This window comes from Corylus avellana, chromosome 2, assembly GCF_965113065.1.
Source record: "Corylus avellana chromosome 2, dhCorAvel1.hap1.2, whole genome shotgun sequence".
In the NCBI taxonomy this organism is placed as follows: Eukaryota; Viridiplantae; Streptophyta; class Magnoliopsida; order Fagales; family Betulaceae; genus Corylus; species Corylus avellana.
In genome coordinates this window covers 6,176,014-6,196,981 of record NC_142491.1, presented here as the reverse complement: position 1 = coordinate 6,196,981, position 20,968 = coordinate 6,176,014, and the positions used below count along the sequence as shown (strand labels likewise).

The following is a 20,968-nucleotide window of genomic DNA, read 5'->3' as shown; positions in this document are numbered from 1 at the left end:
TAGAAATCATATTTTTATTCTACAACTATTTTATAATGCTAACGTTTCAATGTCAATCAATATTTAAATTTTTTTTTTAAAACAAAGATTGAGATTCAAAGATTAGTTAGAACTGTCACATCAACTTAACTAGTAAGATAATTATGAGGTAAAAATATAGTTTCTGGTGTTGTTCTTTAAGACACGGCAACACTTTTCTTCTTTTGGGTTAATGATTATAATCAAATTGAGGAAGCAATCTTGATTTGTTCTAATCTTCTCTCTCTCTCTCTCTTAGAGAGACAGACGTGCAAGAATGAGGCCAATGATAAGGGATAGTGATGTCTTGAATTGGGATGTACAAACAAGTCATGTGTGGCATGTGAAGATCACTTAATGCTCCACATATCTAAAACTTGGATCATGCTAATTGTTTGACTAATCTTGCCAAATACCCTTTTCTAAAGAAGGGATCTCTGGACCAAGATGGAAAAATCATGGGACCCCAAAAGGAAGGCAGCATTAATTTCATTCCCTTCATCCTTAAATTACAGACATAATCCTATATATATATATTGGTAAAAACTTGTCAACCATGTGTGTTGGTCATGTTTATGGGATATTTTTAAGGTAATCATCATAGAATAACTAGGAAGATTCTCTGCTTACATCTGTCTCTTGTATATATATATACATACATATAATTATGATTCTAATCTCTCTGGCTCTCTCCCCTGCACCCTCTCTCTCTCTGCAGAAACAAAGATGGGGTTTGGAACTCAGAGGTGTTGTTCCATCCTTGTTGCATTGTTGGTGATTTACACACCTCTTTGTTTAGCAAACAATAGAAGAAGCAATGTGAAGTGGAGAAAACAGCAAAGTCACTGCAACTTGTATGAAGGAACTTGGGTGGAGGATGATTCTTACCCTCTCTATGACTCTCTGACATGCCCTCACATCCGCAAGGAGTTTGACTGCCTAAAGTATGGCCGCCCTGATAAACTCTACCTCAAGTATAGATGGCAGCCAAATGAATGTGATTTACCCAGGTACTCTGTCTTTCTTGCTCTTCACTTTCTGCAGAATGTGCGTGTATTTGATGGATTGGTAGCTTTGCACTATTAGGCTTGTGAGTCATATAAAGCATTGATCATGTTCATGTACCTTTCTTGGCCTACCTTGAATTTAACGACCTTCTAGAAAAGGTACTCTTCGTGACTATTTGAAAAAGTGGCGTTTATTTTTCTCCATGTTCTCTGACTTTTTCTCTGAGAAATTTCCAGTATGCCTGCCATCTTTTTGCAGAATCTGCACACACCCTTTACTTTTCTTTATCCAGCAAATCAATATTCAGCACCATATTGAATGCTGATTTGGTTAAACCCTTAAAATCATAATAAAAAGATTACCCAATGCAGATAAGAGTATGAATATATATCGTTTTTCCTTTTCTTCCTTCTTCTTCTTCTTCTTCTTTTTTCCTTAAAAAATAAAAAATAAAAAATTGATTATTCGTTTCTTGAACCACTAGCATTTGACATAATACTATCGTCACTAAGGCAATTATTTTATTAGTTGACAAAGAGATGAGTTGTCAGTAGTGCAGAAAGCAACACCATATATGGTCCTTATATAGGAAGGAACAAAGAAGCAATCTCATGCCAACACACATCTCAAATGTGGTCCATGTCCTGTGCACATAGCATAGGTTTCCAGGTTTTTTTATTTATTTTTTCCTCTAATCATGTTTTCATAGACTCAATATGATCTTCAAATATTTTTCTGCCATAAATAAGTTTTAGGTAGCTAGGAGAGAATTTGTTGAACAGGTGGAACAACTAAGCGATTCCTTGCATAAAATCTAGAGGATCTTATTTCTTTTCTCTCCCCCCCCCCCCCTTTCTTATGAATATTTAATGCCAAATATTGATTTATTTATTTTTTCTATTTTGGGCTTATTTTGAATTTGTTTTGGAGAAAAGATGAGAAAAAAATGAAAGAAATTAAAAAAAAGACAAGGCATTATTACCTTCAAATTAAAATTTAATTTCCCCCACTTTCGGTTAGTCTTTTTTCTTACTAATTTGAACAATTACACATGGGAAAAAACATTGCAGATTTGATGGTGAAGATTTTCTACAGAGGCTTAGGGGGAAGAATATCATGTTTATAGGGGACTCCGTTAGTCTCAACCAGTGGCAATCTCTACTATGCTTGCTTCATGCTGCTGTGCCTAATTCCAAAGTCATAGAGCAGACAAATGTGTCAATTTCTACCACCACCTTCCTGGTAAATGAACCCTATACCTACCAAATATTTCAATTAGCTTCTCTTTGAATCATGTCGAGTTCACGTGTTGTCAAAAATTGTTACCCCTAAATGTCGGGCATTGGTTCATGTCGTATTGAGATATGAGTATAAAATTATATATGTTAACCCTAACCCAGCACATTTAATAAAATGGGTAAAAACTTTCTATTTCTAAGAGTTGGACTCAACTGTGCAGGACTATGGAGTTTCAGTTATTCTGTTTAATTCCCACTACTTGGTAGACATCGAAGAAGAACAAGTTGGTCGAGTTCTAAAGCTTAATTCTCTGAAGAATGGCGCCCTGTGGAAAGAGATGGATGTTCTGGTTTTCAACACTTGGCTTTGGTGGTACCGCAAAGGACCTAAACAACCGTACGTATGAGCTCTATACTTCGGGTCCGTTTGGGATTGCTATTTCAATAAGTGTGATTTTAAAAACTGCTACTTTTTAAAATTGCAAAGGCATTTAGTAAATCATGTTAAAAAATATTTTTTATCAGCACCCCTTAACCTGTTCATAAAAATTGCAGATTTTTTTTTTTTCTACTATAAATTAAGTGATTTTTAAATTGCAATGCTAAATGCCTTACATTTTGCAATATTTTTAAAAACGTAGATTATTCTTGTGAAATCATAATTTCAAACACACCCTTCTATGAGAATAACATCATCATGCAGAATGTGGATTTATTGTGTGATGGCTTAATTTTCTGATATATTGCAGATGGGACTATGTTGAAGATGAGAACAAGGTTGTCAAGGACATGGATAGGATGGTTGCTTTCCGCAAAGGTTTGACAACCTGGGCCAACTGGGTTGATGAAGATGTGGATCCGACAAAAACTAGAGTCATTTTTCAAGGAATTTCTCCTTCTCATTACAAGTAAGCTACTTTTTCTTCATTTCTATTTTCAACTCCATTATCGCATCAGAAAAGTTTGTTAAACCACCTGTTTTCTCAAAAGTTGATAAAAAAATTGAATTTAATCATGTAATTAATATTTTATACTATTTTTATGTGTGAGCTCAAACTCTTCTTAGAGCACACTTCCTTACAATGTGTTGTATAGGTGTGGGGGTGGGTTTCTATGTTCTTTTTTAGCCTCATGTATCTTTGACAGGAAATCAAGTCGGATGATGCACGTGCCATCGATAAATGTAGGAAAATTGTTAAGTTGGTCCTTCTGGTTTGAGATTGTGACAAATAGCTTCATAGTGTTTAATATGTAACTAAATACTCACTGAAAAAAAAAAAATAAATAAAAGAAAGAAAAAAAAGGTGACTGTCATTGAAAAAGTTGATAGAATCTGTTAATGTGCTATATCAACACCAATCATATTGTGACACGCATCACAAATAATAAAAAATAAAATAAAATAGTTTTAATTTTATTTAAAAAAAAAAAAAAAAATCAAGAAGGTGGTAGAGTCACCCCTTTGACCAAACAGAGAGTGGCTGAACCAACCCTAGGCCGGTCAGCGGCCTAGGGTAGCCAATAAAGCTGAAAACATAGTTACATAACATATTTACCTTTTGTTTGCACTAAGTTTTGGACTAGTAACATATATTGTCATGTCTATATACTTTTTTGTTTTTGTGTTGATTGAATTAGTGGGGCTGATTGGGGCGAGCCAGAAGTGACAAACTGCTCAAAGGAGACAGAGCCAATAAGTGGGTCAACATTCCCAGGTGGTTTGCCAGAAGCAGCATTGGTAGTGAGAGATGTGTTAAGCAGAATAAGGAAACCTGTTCATCTGCTTGATATAACAAATCTCTCACAACTAAGAAAAGATGCACATCCTTCCTCTTACAATGGATTCAAGGGCATGGACTGCACTCATTGGTGTGTTGCTGGGCTTCCAGACACCTGGAATCAACTTTTATCAGCTGCTCTGATAGCTAATTGAATTTCTTGAATACACAAACACAAAGAAAGAGCTAATTAGCCATGAAAAAGCAAAAGTTCTCAAATAGTTTCCTTGATTTGTAACTTATTCATTGATTTGATTGTTATTGAAAACAATCATAGGGCTAGATGACAATGTAGTAGTTGGGATGGAACATATGAAACTTCTATTCAAATCCCTGTTACAACAGTAGCTGATGCGTGTCTGATTGATTTAGCCGTTTCAATATGTTTGGTTTGATTTGGGTATTTTAAAAACATAGATTTTTTTAGTAAAGTTGCCGTTTCAATATGTTTGGTTTGATTTGGGTATTTTAAAAACATAGATTTTTTTAGGAAAAACTTTACTTTAAACCCCTAAACTACTGCGCGTTTTGAGAAGAGCCACCCACAATTCAAAAAGGACAGAAATTTTCTTCAAATCGGTATGGAGAAAATATCCTCAAATCCATGTAAAATAGTGTCAAGTGTCTATAAACATTTAAGTCACATTAAATTATTAACCTCATTAATAGCAGTTTACTAATTTAGACTAAATTTAATGTACCTTTTAAATGTTTATAGACAGTACTTTGCACTATTTTACATGAGTTGAATGATATTTCCTCCATATCGGTTTGGATAAAATTTATGTCCATTCAAAAACTCTCAATTTACACCCCTGAATTTTTAATTTCAATCAATTTACTCTATTCGTCAGATTTTAAACGTTAAAAATGATAAAATGACATTTATACTCTTGGCTTTTGTTTTTATAAAATTTCAAATTTACCCTTAATTTCCTTTTTTTTTTTTAAAAAAAAAAAAATCGAAGGAAAATTTGGTCTTTTTAGGCATTTCCGTTAGAAGTTAACGGCTAAAACTAATGGATGAGGTAAATTGATTGAAATTGAAAGTTCAGGAGTGTAAATTTAGAGTTTTTTGAATTTTGAGGTTTAAAGTGAATTTTTTTTTTTTTTTACTTAAATCATGATTTTTGTTTTTTCTGTGCAATATGGTGAAATAGGATTACCAGGAAGTAAAAATCAAGAGGGGTAACCTCTTCAACAATAGGCCCGAACATAAAGACGATGCTTGAAATAAGAACAATAAATAGGAAATGAGCCAATAAATGGCTACCTTGAGCTAGAAGTCAAAAAATGAGCCGCACATGATGATTCCTAAAGCAAAAATACTTATCTTTCCTTTAAAAATACTGTTAAAAAGCATTAAAGCAAAGACAAATTAAACAGAAAAGATGGTTTCTTGAAGAATCATCAACCAGGCCAGTCCTCTGAAAAAAGCTATTCTCACTTTAAGATAATGGAAAGAACATCAACTTTTTCCTTTGTCCAATCTATAAAATGGTAAAGAAAAACCTCCGACTCTCTTGAAACAATTCCAGAATGGCTTGTTTTCTCACTTTCATCACCACCCTTTACTCCTTCTTGATCATCTTCTCAACCTCCCTGAACACCATCAGTGGAGCTTTCATTGAGGAATCCTCTGAAGCCATAGCAATAAAGCGCGAAGAAAAGATGAGCCAGAGCCATCTCCACTTCTTCTTCCATGACATCCTCAGTGGCAAACACCCAAGTGCTGTGAGAATTGCAGGGCCACCAGAAAGCACCTTCGACAATTTCGGGAACACAATGATGATTGATGATGCACTCACCGAAGGGCCCGAGCCCACATCAAAGCTCGTTGGAAGAGCTCAAGGCTTCTACTCCATGGCTGCTCAGAACGACGTAGCTTTGCTTATGGTTATGAATTTTGCTTTCGTGGAAGATAAGTACAATGGGAGTAGCATCAGCATGCTTGGAAGAAATTCGGTGTTGGATGACGTGAGAGAAATGCCGATTGTTGGAGGTAGCGGGCTTTTCAGAAATGCTCGCGGCTACGCAATGGCGCATACAAATTGGGTGGATCCAAACACAGGGGATGCCATTGTTGAGTACGATGTTTATGTCTCCAATTTCGAGCTTGGTGCTGGTTTAGCAATATAGGAATATTATTTGTCATGGCAACATTTCTTTAATTTTTGTTTTTCTTTGTTATTTGATTATGCCTTTTTAAATTATTATTTTTTTATGAATATCTAAGTTTTTGGGATAACTAAGAACTTGTTTGGAATTGCGTTTGAGAAATAGAGCTTTTAAGTCAAAAATTGTTTTTGGCAAAAGCTTAATTTTTAAGTTTTTGCCAAAAGTGCGTTTTAGCCATTTTTAGGCTTTTTGGATTCTTAAAAGCGCTTTTAATTTTTTTACCAAACACGTACTTTTTTCTTCAAACGGATTTTTTGAGTGATAAATGTACTTTTAAGTCTCACAAACGCAATTCCAAACAGGGTCTAAGTAATGATTTACTATAGTATTAGAACAAGGAGAATAAATAACTTATATAGGGACTTGGACACAAATTAAGTCTGTGCCATCCATTGAAAGAATGGTACATCAGCATAGAAATAACAAAAGTGATTGTTATAACAACAACATATCTAAACATGAAATAAAAAAACAATTAAAAAATCAGATTGTAAACAATCCGAGGAAAATCCATCATCCCAACAATATCAGAACCCAAAAAGCAAAAACATCAAATTGGGATGGTAGATTTTGTTTAAATTTTAGAACCTAAATTTTTATTTCATGGGTTTTTTTCTTTCTTAACTTTGTTGATGAGGGATCGATAGAGAAATGTAAAGATTGTTTTCATAACACTTACTTTTGTTGTTCCATGTTATTGTGTCATTCTCTCTAATTACTTACATACACAATTTAATTAGAGCACTAGCAACGACTTCCTTAATCTCATTCCCTTTCCTAAATATAGAAAAAAGTTCCTAAAAAACTACTTCTTTGTTCCCTAAACCAAGGAACACCAAGGAAGCAAAGCTGTATATATCTTTGCCCAATTGAGTATGTCAATATACCCAAAGGAAGGAATCTTCCTTCCTTTTGTTATACAGACTCTTTCTGAAGTGATTTGCTAACTCATATGTGTGATGGTTTCATCTAGAAGACTCCCTAATAATTAAGGTGTTTCACCTAGAACAAGTAAAATATCAGAGAGTTGACCTTAACTCCTGCTCTCTCACAAACATAATTATCATAGTTTCACCTAAAATCCTACTTTATGATTCCTTCAAAAACACGATTAAAAAGCATTAAAGCAAAGACAAACGAAAGTAGGCCAACGAAAGCGACGGTTTCTTCAAAATGCATCAACCAGGCCACTACACAAATAGAGCAGAAAACACCCTTTTGGACACAATTCCTGCAGAATCATTAATGGCTTCTTTTCACAATTTCGTCACCACCCTTTACTCCTTCCTCATCTTCTCAGCCTCCCTGAACACCATCACCGGAGCTTTCGTTGAAGAAGTCTCAAAAGCCAGGGTAATAAATCGTGAAGAAAAGACGACCCACCTCCACTTCTTCTTCCATGATGTCCTCGGTGGCAATCACCCAACTGCTCTGAGAATTGCAGGGCCACCAGAAAGCACCATTTCCGATTTCGGGAACACGATGATTATTGATAATGCGCTCACAGAGGAAGCAGATCCCACGTCGAAGCTGGTTGGAAGAGCTCAAGGCCTGTACTCCATGGCTTCCCAGAACGATGTCGCTTTCCTTATGGTTGTGAATTTTGCTTTCATGGAAGATAAGTATAAAGGGAGTAGCATCAGCATGATCGGAAGAAATCCAGTGGCTAATGACGTGAGAGAAATGCCGATTGTTGGAGGTAGTGGGCTTTTCAGGAATTCTCGCGGCTATGCTTTGGCGCATACAAATGGGCTGGATCCAAGCACAGGAAATGCCATTGTTGAGTACAATGTTTATGTCTCCAATTTCGAGCTCGCTGCTACTGCTAATACTGCTACTGCTAACGCGGTTGATGCTAGCTTAGCGACACGGAAATATTTGCCATGGCAATATTTCTTTATTTTATTTTTCTTTGGTTTATATTACATTGTTATTTGATTATGCCTTTTTTTTATTTATTATTTATTTTTGTTTTGGATGAATATTTAATTTGACATGGTTGCCTTAGATGTATTCTTTCCTTTCCCTTTTTTTTTTTTCATTAAAAAAAGAAAAAAAAAAATCAGATTGAGTATGAGAAATAGAGCTTTTAAGTCAAAAAAAAAAGTTTTTTGACAAAAGCTTCATTTTTAAGCTTTTGCCAAAAGTGCGTTTTGCCAATTTTTAGACATTTTGGCATTCCTTTTAGGCAATTTTTACCAAACGAGTATTTTTTTTATTCAAACGGACTTTTTGAGTGTCAAAAACACTTCTAGATCCCTCAAACGCAATCTCAAACATGCTCTCAATGCAGTTCAACCCCTGAAGTTGAATTTTTAGTTTTGTCCCTCATTGCTATGAAAATCTACAATAAATCAAAAACATATTTCGAAGTGCAGCAGCCAATTATAAATCCAACTTTATAGTTGACATTAAATCAAACTTAATTTAACCTCAATAGATGAGTCAAGTAAATTCAACTATTGAATCTAAACTTAAAATCATTCTACTATTAAGATCAAATCACAAAATCGCATGATTACAACTGACAAAAAAGTACCGGCCATGATCTAATGGCTCCGAGTTCTAAACACTTTGTGTTAAGTGCCAAGTGCGCTATCAAGGTGCGAATAGTGCCTTACCGCCCACTTCCATGTACATGCACATGAGCATAGTGGACTCTAACCTCTTGAAGAGAAACTTTTTATTCTTTTGCCTTTATTCACAACCCTTGCATCTCAAGAGAAAGCTGGTTAAAGCGTTGGGCATGGGCTGTTGGTGTACATTGGACCAATATCCTTTAGGGCCTTTTAGGTTACTGCACATGGGCATAGTGGACTCTAACCTCTTGAAGAGAAACTTTTTTTTCTTTTGCCTTTATTCACAACCCTTTCATCTCAAGAGAAAGCTCGTTAAACCGTTGGGCATGGGCTGTTGCTCTCTGTACATTGGACCAATATCATTTAGGGCCCTTTAGGTTACTCATTAAATTAGGCCGACCCACTATATTATTGGGTCTTTAGGAGGACACTTAGCACCATAGGGTTGGTCAAAAAAAGGAGCATCAACAAATACTTCAATCACCTTACTCGCCCACATTCTCCGACAAGTCACTCGTGTCGTGTCTGTTCTTTTTTGTCTTGGCAAGTACACTTGGCTAGATTCCGGTGGCATGATCAGATCAACTGTATCAACAATAACCTTAAAGTTACGGAGGCAGAGTTTGGTATAAGTAGGGACTAAGGGCCAAAAATTTTAGTGGGTAGAAGCCGATAGACAAAAATAAATAAATTACCTTATAATTTTTCTTTTTCCTTGTGTTGAGGGGCCATGGCCTACACTGGCCACCCCCAGCTCTGTCACTGCCTTCAACTATGGAAATGTAGCAACTTAAATCCAAGGAAGTCACCAAAAAAAGAAACTAAAAAAAAGCAAGGAAAAGCGAGAAAGCTGTGATGACCGACCAAAAGTGAAGGTGTGAAGCCTTGTTTGTGAAGCAAGCATGGTCATCTTGAATCATTCTAGTTTTCTGACCAAAGAAAAACGTCATATGGGCACCAGACCACATTATAAAAATCAAATTATTCAATATGCAGAATCTTCATATTTCCTCTTTCTTTCACTCTTGTTCTTTTTGGGTACCACCACATATTTATTGTATGAAATACCAGGCATGCACACGTACACACGCGTGTTAATCTTTTTTCTGTATTGAAATGATTGAATAGGCACTTATGATCTATCTTTGAGCAGCTAAATGTTATGAATTTCCACTTCAAGTTTTGTGATTCACATGTGGGAGGCCCCAATACCACATGAAAAAGTGCCTTTTCTATCAAGAAAACACAAAATTACCATGAAGTTTGTCATGCAAGGCTTTCAAGGTAATAACAAGAACAACAATTATAATTATGAAACAAAAAACTAGCAAATTTCTGTCAATGGATACTAGAAAATTGAAATTAGCTAATGCACAACCGGATTGGTTGACAAGCCACCTGCCAAAGAGCCTTTGATGGTTAAGTCAGTAAAGCATTCAGAGAAAGAAAGTAGAATAGAGGAAGTTTAGTAAAAAAATAGACTCTTATCTTATTTGGGGATGGTGGCCCTCTTTTTATAAGAGTAATGCTATATACCACATTGTCCCATTATTCTGACGTAGCAGTTCTATTTCTCATTTCATTTTTTAATTTTATTTTTAACTGCGGTTGATTTAATGATGGATTGACACTACCATATCAATATAATAGGATATTGATGTGACATATAACGTTACTCCTTTTTATATGGACTGCATGTCTAGATGCCACCGTGTAGGTTTGTGATTGTGAAGGCTCCAAGGCTTTTTAGCTTTTCTAATGAAAAGACCTTCAGGTGTATATTGCCTTGGGGCCAGGCTTATTGATAGTATCACCATTAAGCATCCCATGCTCTCTCATTGACATTGAAAACCATTTTTGATAGAACTGTGCCTTCCAAAATCATGAAAGCATTTGTTTCCATACTTCTGGTAAATGCAAGTGCACATCACAAACCATTTGAAAGCTTATCTAATAAGAAAACATCAAGCCCCCACTTTTCATCACTATATAAATAACCTCTCATACCTCATACCACTATCAAAGACAGCCAAGAACTGATTCAAAAATGGCTTCTTTTCTCACTCATTTTCTACTTTTGTCTCATTCTCTTCTCAACTTCCTTCACAACTATTTTTGGAGTATTCTCAGAGCAATCCCTCTTAACCATGTATGCAAAACGTATGGAGAAAACAACCCACTTGCACTTCTATTTCCATGACATCCTAGCCGGCACAAACCCGACTGCCATTAGAATTGTCAAGCCACCAAACAACTCAGTAGGTGGCTTTGGAACTACTTATATGATAGACGACTGGCTGACGGAAGGGCTGGAGCCAACTTCAAAGGCAGTGGGAAGAGCTCAGGGAATGTATGCTGTTGCTTCTCAACATGACCTTGGGTTGCTTCTGGTGATCAATTTTGCTTTCTTAGAAGGTAAGTATAATGGAAGTGCCCTTAGCATTCTTGGGCGTAATCCTGTTCTTCATTCTGTCAGGGAAATGCCGATTGTCGGAGGCAGCGGCGTTTTCCGATTAGCTCGTGGCTATGCTTTGGCAAAAACAGTGAGATTCAATCCAAAAACTGGAGATGCTGTGGTTGAATACAATGTCTCTGTCTTGCACTTCTGAAAGCCCCAAGTTTCTTGCAGTGTTTAGTTGATTTCCCTGTTGTTTCAATGTTCCAAGTCATGTCTATCCTTCAGGAGTGTTTGTACCATTTGCAATTACTGTAATTTTCTAGTTATAGTATAGGCTAAAGTAAAAAAAATGATAAGGGTACTTCTATTCTTAAACTTTAGTGGCTTGTTAGGTTCTCAATAAATTTAGAGTACATGCTAATTTAAGCTCTAGAAGTACAATTTCCATGGATGGCTGTGACTGTCAAGCTCAAAACCATCCATCCATTATCCATAAATTTCTTCAGAACATGGTTTCAGTCAGATATACAAAAGATCAACAAATAGAAAGGAAACAAGAACAAATAGATAAATAACAGAAGTTCTTGATCTTGAATCCTTTCGGTGGAACAGTATGCACTCACAGAAGACAAAAAAAAAAAAAAAAAAAAAAAAACACATAAAAGATGTTTATACTAACAAACAGAAAGAGCAATAAAAAGCAGCCAGTCGCGACGCCGAAACTAGTCTCAGTCATACCTTCTAAACCTCCAGGCGGAGACTGAAAAGAGGGGGCATTCTTGCCAGCAGATAACCAAACATCCATTCTCTTCTTTGATATTATACCCATTATAACCATAGCCCTGCAACAGCCTACAGGCTTGCAACCTACCATGATAGCTCAAAGGCACCCTACCAAAACCGGCCAACTCAAGCCTTAAAATCCATTTCTCAAGCGTCTCATGCCTCTCCTTTCTCTCGGCTCCCTCACATGCTATGATGTTTTTAATTTCCTCTCCAAAAAGCATCTTTTCAACCTTTTGTCGCTCAATTGATGCTCTTGATGCAGCAGACTCCAAAGAATCAAACAGGGCAGCATAGAAATTCAATGCTCCTCTAACTCTCTCTATTAATGTGGAACCATGGTTTGCTTCCTGCTCAGTTATCACCATCAGTTTCGGTGAGAGGCCCCAAAGAGCACTTAGAAAGCTCCCCATTTTTGGGGAAGCACTTAGAGATAATGGGGATAATGTGGAGGTGGGATCAGGATTGGCCATATGCATTGTGACCGGATCCTTCTCAAGGAACTCTCGAAAAGTCCGTGGATCCATTTGGAAAACTTTCCGCGCCTTCTTTGACACCAAAGGCGAGTTCCTTCTGAGCACTTCCTCGTCAGTAGCCAAGAGAGAATGTAGCTGAAGTACAGAGCTGATTGCAAGAGCTTCTCCAGTATTAACACGCAAAGTTTCAAGATCGAGATCCTCTAATTTGCTTACAATAGGATTGAATCGAAATGGGATGTTCAATTTGTCAGCTTCTTCCTTCAACATTAGAGCCATTTGATCCAATACCTCTTTGTGTTTATGAATACCTGTGATTCTCAAATGGGGTGGGCCTTCTGGCCGATGACTCAAAGTATGAAGAAGATTTCTCCACTGCTCAGGCTCAGATGAATAGAGATCGATAATATGAACCATCTTCTCCCCCTCCATAGCTTCTATAATGGCCTGGTTTGTGATTTCATGTGCAAGCCTTAAGAAGGGGCACAGCTCATAGAAGAGTCTTCGAACACTCATTTCCTCTTGGAGTGACGATATTTTCGTCGAATTCAGGGCTTTATGCAGACCACGCCAGCGTTTAAGCATCCTATCAGCAAATGCCTCGGTGAAGTATGCAGCAATTCGCTGCGTTGTATCGCCATCAGTAGAAGCAAGATGGGAAATTTGCTCCAGACTGATATTAGCATTGTCTATACTACCAACAGCTACCTGGTTAGCACAGGCTTCAAGAAGGTGTAGCAAATACAGACCCCTTTGCTCAGATTCCATATACCTGAGCCAGTTGTATGGTAATCCTAACTCAGGAGATAGTGCCATCCAGGGAAAGTGGAGTGAAGTTGTGGGAGATCCGTCGTCCATTGACATCTGAGAGCAAACTCTGTGCAGATCAAATGGAAATCTGAAAGATATAAGGAAACATCTAGAATGAGGGCAGATGTAACTGGGAGTTAATTAATGTCACAACAATAGCACTAGACCATTTGATTTGCTGTTTGTAATTGCTTTGTTTGTAGTTCTATATGTATAGATCATTTTTTTTTATTTGGATTTGTTGTTGTAATTCATGTTTGATCATATAAGGAGGTTTGGGTCCAGTATAGCTCTGCTGATGCAGAATAAGCTGCTGATATAGTTGTTGAGAGCTGTTGTTGAGTACTGATGTTAGTTGCTGATGCAGTTGTTGTTCCAGCAGTTTATGCTGGAGGGTTTGTAATTCTTGAGTTCTTTTATAGTAAATCCTCATTCATTAAAAAAAAAAAAACACTAGACCATTTGATGACTGAGAAAGCTGAGGGAAAGTAGAAAGAAAATAATATATTATAGACTCTTTCCTTTCCCTTTACCTTGTTTAATTTATCAAATAATGATAATCTTAAGCCACCCAAGGAGAAAAAAAAAATGTTTTAGCCAGTTGGGGGCAAAAAAAAAAAAAAACCTGAGGCCCTTCTGAGAAATTATTCTTAGAACAGCCACCTTCTCCGCCTGTGTTCTCTTTCCAGTTCAGGATTACCAATAGAAACAAGTTGCCAAAATTTCTTCTTCTCTATATAAACAATGTTTTATGAAAACTACCAAACAGATCAAACCTATCATTTTAATTCTTTTTCACATAAATTTCTGCAGTATCTAAACAGAGTAATTTTGATTTCTAATTACTTATAAAATCATAATATTATTTCAAGAAAATGGACTATTCCTTCCAATATGTCCACCTTATCATACAATTTACCACGAAAAGGAATCATAAACTCCAAGAAATTTTAAGAAGCAGAGCAACAGAAAAGAAAAAATCAATTTAACATACCTATTTTCTGCTGAAAGTTTCTGAACTCGTATAAAAAGCTCAAGATAAGTAAGCCAAAACTATTCCTAGAGTTAGAAATAAATAAGAAATAAAAGGCTCAACAGAACTAATCCAACTCGTATATAACGCCTGGTTGTGTGAAACATAAAACATAAAACATAATGAAAATTCAAACTTTATTTCTCCCACATTTTCTCAGCAACCAAACAAAGCCTGAATGAAAATGATGTTTTAGAATTCAAGAAAAAACAAACACTTACTACACAGAAAACAAAGGCATGCTCTTGTGGGTGTGTATTATTTTCCAGAATTTATCAAAGGGATACAGGGGAAATTACCAGAGAATGTTGAAATAGCTCCTCCTTGAGAACTGATCAAGTGCACCACCAGCTTCAAGTTCCCAGCTGGGTTTTCAAATATATTAAAAACCCAGAACAATCCCCAATAAAATATCTAAGCTTGCTGACACAATCCCCCAATGCATAAAAGTGGGTTCAGATTTATGCAGGGCTTTTGCTATTTTGCTGCAGACAAGGTATTGGAATTGAAGCTGTTGTTTTATAGGACTTTCCCATGGCTGCATAGCAGCATAGGTGACAATACGAGAAGTTGTTTTGTCGTCACTCATTTGTTTTTTCCTTGGGAGAATCAGAGGAATATGGAATTTCTGAAATACAGAGGTAACAAACCTCCCCCCTCTCTCTGTCTCTTTCTCCCTAGATTTTCTCTCAGTAAAACTTGTTTGTTTCTCTCTCTAAGTTGAGTTTTGTCAGCAAGTGAAATGGATGGGAATAAGGGGCTGGCCAAACTTGGTATCATCTTCTACTGCAGCACCAATCCAAACATGCCCTAACAAAACAAGACAATATCTTTGCTTGTTGCCTAGTGGGTGATAGTGGGCATTGCAAGGAAGCTTACGAGTGAGTCCAAAACCTTTGTTTGGATTGTTTTCAAAGGCATAGACCTACCACTTGGTACTTTCTTCTTGCTTTAGCACAAAGAGACAAAGGAGTTGTGGGAAAAGACAAAAAACTGGCCAAAAGTAGAGAGTCTTGGTTGGTTCCACTTCCACTGTCTTGGCTCCGCTCCTTTTGTATGGCTCAGATATAGACTACAGGTTTTATTTATTTATTTATTATTTTTAAAGCAAATATGGGAAAACAGGGAAGGGAGATATAGACTATAGTTGCGTATGCAATACAGCCTCCATTTGTTAATGTTTGTTTAGAGGGTAATTTTTTTTTTTTTAAAAATGTTTTGATATGTGGTGATAAACATGTAAGTAATTTTGAGTGTTTTGAGTTGTTTGATAATATTTTTGGTTAATTACGTATTGAGTTACCATTTTGTTATAAAAATCTCATTCGTAAATCATAGAAGTAAAATAACGAAATAGCTTAAGTTTAAAAACTAAATTTACATAAATACTTTTAAAATTAAAAATTTCAAAAAATAAATCCTAGGGGCTGGTGGCTGAACTACCCCAAGGAATGGATCGACTACCTTTGAAACTTATCATACGTGGTGGCCGAGTCACCCCCAAACGTTTTTCGGCTATGAATTTCAGGGTAGCCGATCCAATCCTTGGGGGGTGGTTCAAGCACTAGCTTGTCATGGATCATAATCATTCATATCTTATTTCAATTAAATATCTTATGTGTTGGGTTTCCTTTATTAAGAGAAAGTTCGGGCCCACAAATGAAAAAAAAAAAATGTTAGAATATAGCAACATAAGCAAAATATGGCCCTTCTCTCTCTTTCTCTTAAAGGAGATTTAACATTAATTGATTATTAGGTAGGTGTTTCCAAGGTGTAGATGTCATCAATGGAAGAGAAAGCTTAAAGTCTAAGAGAAAGAATTTGTAGTTTTTGGTGTATGTTTAGATAAGCTTGTTCCTTAAACAAGCAATGAAAGGTAAAGCTTCTTGTCTTCAGTGCAGTCGACCCAATTAACAATGTTCATGTGGGGATGTTTTCAAGGGGAGACCATTTGTAGCTTGGTGACCAGGCATGGATTTTCATGGTACTAAGACTTTGGCATATTGCATTTGGATGATGGGTTCACAACAATATCATTTGGGACCCATAAAATGTGTAGAGATTATAATAGCAATTGTAAGTTCCTTCTAACTTGGGAAAAATATGCCACTTTCCAATTTTTTTGGATTTCCTTTGAAAAAATGTTAGACTTACAAATATTTTACAACTTGTCGAAACGTGTCAGCATGTAATTGGAGGACGTTAAAATTTTTTTAGTGATTGACGTAGATATATCTAATCATATGTTGACACGTGTCAACATTACTCTTTTCCTTTATTAGACCTTTCCCTTGGGTAATAATTGTATTTTTGTTTTGTTTTTGTTTTCCTTGTATTTGTTTTCTAGTACTCTATGAAAGAGAGTAAAATATTGGTCTACAACATATATGTTTAATCTCATGTGGGAGCAATACCATGTCATAGGCTTGGAATTGTCGAAAATAAGACAGTTTTGGCTATTAACCCAAAATTCAAGATGGTTTTGTTATTAATGTTTTCTTGGATATTCTTCAAAAAAGGAAAGAAAAGGAGAGATACCTTTTGGATCCTAAAATTCTGAAGTGCTTTCTTTTTTTCTTTTTTTTTTAATTTTTAATTTTTAATTTTTTTTATATAAAAAAAAATACAATTATGATGATATTGAGGGGTGGGGAATGATTTTTTTTTAAAAAATTATTTATTACTTTTTGTTTTCTTAGGTTAAATCACATAGTGCACCCCATTTTATTTGTCGGTTTGGTCATAAAAAATAAAAAAGACTGATGTTTAGCTACTAATTGTCACGTATTAGAGGCTTGGATTTACACATACTCACTTCCATTTCTACATGCCACAAGACCTATATGATCTTCTCCTATTCGAAATGAAGGTTGAAGTCACGAAAATAAACATTGCATGTTGAAGTCACGAAAATAAACGTTGTAACTTTTACGATAGAGAAATGATTGTTGTCAATAAATTTTTCATATTTCTTCCATATTCTCCGTAGTGAATAGATGAGTCTACCATTAAATTTGTGTAGAGTCCACATGAGTCCATAAATTTAATAATTGATTTATTGAATTTGTAGGATAATATAGGAAAAATATGAGAAACTTATTGACACCAATCATTTTTCTTTACAATAAGCTCTTTATAAATTGATATGGCAGTTCACGCGGCACTAAGGTTTCCACTCCACCAATTTGGCCCACCTCCTCTGTTACTACCTTCACACTCGCTCCAACGATGCTAACCAACTCGTCTCTTCCTCTTTGTTTGGGCACTGGTTTTGACCTAGTTGTGAGTTCTTGACCATTGAGACCCATGATTAGGCCGTCTCTAGCCATGAGACCGATGTCATGGGTCTCCAAGGCAGACCTAACTGTATTACTAAATATGAGGTCTAAACTCACTAGTAGCAACTTTCCAACCATTTTTTCTCAATTTAGGAAATGAAACTATTTTTTGATTTCCTATATAAAAAAAAAAAACGTTACAATAGATTTCCTTATTTTTTCCTATATGAATTAAATATTATTTCTTTTTATCATTGCAACTAAAGAGAGAGGAGAGAGAATTGTTGAGATATGTGAAGGAGAGAGGAAAGATAATGATTTGTTTATAATTTAATAAAGCATTTGGTATCTTCAGTGTTTCCCAATGCATTGGGCAACACTGTAAATACCCTTTGGTGTAGGTTAAATATAGGGCTTTTGATGTGGGTGTGTTTTTATTTTTTTTTAAAAATTTCCTAAATATAGAGAAGAAAATGACGTATAAGGCATTTGCTGCTAGTGCTCTAAAGAGTTTCAAACAAAAATTGAAGTACCCTAAGCATTTTTCAATGCTTTCCTTAAATTTGTTGGCTTGCCACTCTTTGGGCTTGCTGTTGTGCATAAGGATTGACGACTCAACCAAAAGCTAATAGGGGAATGAATTTGAAGCTCAAGTGCAGTGATGGTCTTAGACTCTTATTACATCTCTAGTTGAAGTGCCCTAGATCTCTTTTTATGTGGGCTTCTGGAAGCACCACCAAACACTAGGTATACAATAAAATAAGTGTCCAAATCAATTCTGAAGATTAGGGTTATTCAGTATGGGCTAGTCCCGAGCCACCATGGGCTCTTTGAGGGACTCGGGATAGACGAGTCTTATGGGCCTTTGGTGGTTGGATGCATGTTTCAATTGGCATTTTTCAATCTTTTTGCAAAAGAATGAGAAAAAAAAAAAAAAAACTAAAGCTATAAACAACATACTCTTTAAATTTCATTCACTTCCATAAATGTTTAGAAAATTTCTAAAAACTCATATACATTGGACTTCATTGGTGTTTTGTAAACCAAGAAAAAGCCAAACAAAGCTTAAGTATACCCAAGATCGCGTAGCACTTTAACTTCCCTTACCCTTACTTTATATTTAAAAATAAATAAAAAATTTTCTTGTTTCTCTCTCTTTTTCCCTAGGATTGATTTAAAATAATATTTAAATGGTATAGGAAAATAATAAGAGAAGATGTTATAAAGTTTATTTGAATAGAGAAGCAAAAAGTAACTTACTTCCGGTTTTTTTTTTTTTTTTTTTTTTTTAATCTAACAAAAATTGTTGCTAACAGTCTTACATATCAAAATTTTTAAGATTTTAGGTCAACCATTAATTAATGTAAAATGGTAATTTGTAAATAAACATTTTTGTACTTTCTATTAAATCCTATAGAAGTTGGAATATATTGTTAAAGTATTAAATGATTAAATTTATTATTTTTTATTAGTTTAAATTTTTTTGAATAATTGATAATTTAATATGGTATTATAACTGAGTCTTGAGTTCGAACCTTAACTCTACAGTTTATCATCATTTCAATTAAAATAGTCTAGATGTTAAAGTATTCGTTAAATGAGTAAATTTACTCCTTTTCTCTCTATAAGTGATAATTTAATACTCGTTAAGACTCATAATTCAAATTCTATTTTGCTACTATTCTCACTAATATAAATAACATTTCTGTGCTTTATCCTAGATGGTTAATTAAACTTCCCTACAATATACTTAAAAAATAAAAAATAAATTCCCTACATGATTACCCAAAAAGTCAAAGACAATATCCTCTACGTACGAGGGGACTCTAGGCATCTCATTCACATTACGTGTGGAAGAATATGCCCGACACATAATTATTCCTTTCTCTTAATAATAATTCAATTTTAAAGTCAAAGACAATTCGAAGAAGGTTAAGATATTTGAAAAAAAAAAAAAAAAGGAGAAAGAATTGGCTAATTAATGCGTGTGTTTAATTGCGAAGGAGAGATCAGGGACATTAATGATTTCGTAAGATCTCAATCAAATTTACTATCCAATTTTGTTCAAGGCTAGTTTGTTTTGGGGGTAAAATATTTTTCGCTGAAATTAATTTTTTAAAAATATTTTATAGCGTTTTGTATGGAAAAGTAACAAATATCCGTTATATTTTCATATAGTCTGAGAAGCTGCGAGGAAGAGGAAGACAGTAAAGAGGAGCTGTAGAGGAGAAGTGTACAAGCAATATAGAAGGTCTTAGGAAGTCGAATGGAAATCCAACGCAATTTTCTATCCATATTTTTGGAACAGGTAATTGTGAGAGGGTCTTTATAGAGTCCACCTACTTGAACAAGTGTTCGAGCAGCTAGGCCCTATAAAGGGCCCTCTCACAATAGCCCTCCCGAATATTTGGGAGAGCGACGAGAAATGGGTTATGCAGATGAAAAGCGTAAACCTTTTGATGTCTCATGAAGGTTATGTTTTATTGGTCAATTGAAAACATTTTATGGTCGACCAATATTTTATGCCATGCTAAATACTGATAAAAAAAAAAAAAAAAATTCCGAAAGTATTTTACGCGAGCACAAATGAGGCCTAAAAAGGGGAAATCGCATGGGCAAGCACACTCTTATTCTTAGGATGGATTTATCAATAAATAAACCAAATAAAACCTCTTACTTTAAATGCTTAATTAATCAATTTTTATAGGAAACATACACATTTTAGGTGATACCAAAAAATGAGTCAAAAAACAAAAGTTGAGGCTCACATAAAGATCCTTCCCATGAAGCTATTGTTGTGACAAATGCAAATTTCAAGATCACCAAAGAAGTAGAAAAGTACAGAATAGAAAAATAACACAATCACACAAGACACCAAGATTTAAGTGGTTCGGCTTAACAAGCCTATATTCACTGGCGGAGACGATCCAGGAGAAATTCACTAACAAAAGAGTAGAGTACAAAAAGTAATACGAATAAAACCATTCAAACCCAAAAGCCCCAATCTCACTCAAAAGAGAATTAGATACAAAAGAAAAAATATTATCTAAAATTCTCTAAGCTTTTCAGCACTCCAAACGTGAGATCAAATTGAAGAAAAATGGTGTATCTCTTCTTCTCTCTGCAACACAAGTCTCTCTCTCTCGGCAACTTCAGCTCTTCTTTCTCTCTTTTTTTAACTAAAGTTGCTGCATGCCCTTAATGATCGAATGGCTTCAACAATGAAGGCATTTTGTCAAAGCTTCTGGAAGAAGCTTAATGAATGAGAGACACTTAGGCAAGTGAGAAATAAATGAAAACATAAAAGGTTGGGGTCTACGATAAGACTTGTGAAAACAAGTCACCTAATTCTGACAAATCTCCACCTTAACTTGAATTTCATCAAGTCTTC

General features: G+C 35.3%; 3 protein-coding genes and 2 pseudogenes across 4 annotated transcripts; 4 read left to right on the top strand and 1 right to left on the bottom strand.

Moving 5' to 3' along the window:
* Positions 1–737: 737 nt before the first annotated feature.
* Positions 738–4,386, top strand: LOC132185547 (protein trichome birefringence-like 38). The gene is made up of 5 exons (XM_059599313.2): positions 738–1,028; positions 2,097–2,268; positions 2,486–2,661; positions 3,014–3,172; positions 3,903–4,386. Exons 1-5 carry the CDS (start codon positions 745–747, stop codon positions 4,195–4,197), a joined length of 1,086 nt encoding a protein of 361 aa, XP_059455296.2. The 5' UTR covers positions 738–744; the 3' UTR covers positions 4,198–4,386.
* A 1,116-nt stretch (positions 4,387–5,502) lies between these two features.
* On the top strand, positions 5,503–6,195 carry LOC132185556 (dirigent protein 22 pseudogene; annotated as a pseudogene).
* Positions 6,196–7,437: 1,242 nt separating this feature from the next.
* Positions 7,438–8,209, top strand: LOC132185566 (dirigent protein 23 pseudogene; annotated as a pseudogene).
* Positions 8,210–10,803: 2,594 nt separating this feature from the next.
* Positions 10,804–11,577, top strand: LOC132191533 (dirigent protein 21). Its single transcript, XM_059606609.2, has one exon. The coding sequence runs from the start codon at positions 10,947–10,949 to the stop codon at positions 11,406–11,408; it is 462 nt and encodes a 153-aa protein (XP_059462592.2). The 5' UTR covers positions 10,804–10,946; the 3' UTR covers positions 11,409–11,577.
* A 54-nt stretch (positions 11,578–11,631) lies between these two features.
* Positions 11,632–15,119, bottom strand: LOC132191520 (scarecrow-like protein 3). 2 transcript variants are annotated; one of them, XM_059606597.2, is made up of 2 exons: positions 14,599–15,119; positions 11,632–13,333 (listed from the first exon to the last, which is right to left on the bottom strand). In XM_059606597.2, the coding sequence occupies exon 2, from the start codon at positions 13,318–13,320 to the stop codon at positions 11,926–11,928; it is 1,395 nt and encodes a 464-aa protein (XP_059462580.1). In that variant the 5' UTR covers positions 13,321–13,333; positions 14,599–15,119; the 3' UTR covers positions 11,632–11,925. The 2 variants fall into 2 exon arrangements, with proteins under 2 accessions (XP_059462580.1, XP_059462574.1); XM_059606591.2 differs by having other exon boundaries at positions 11,632–13,354; positions 14,599–15,118.
* Between the last annotated feature and the right edge of the window lie 5,849 nt (positions 15,120–20,968).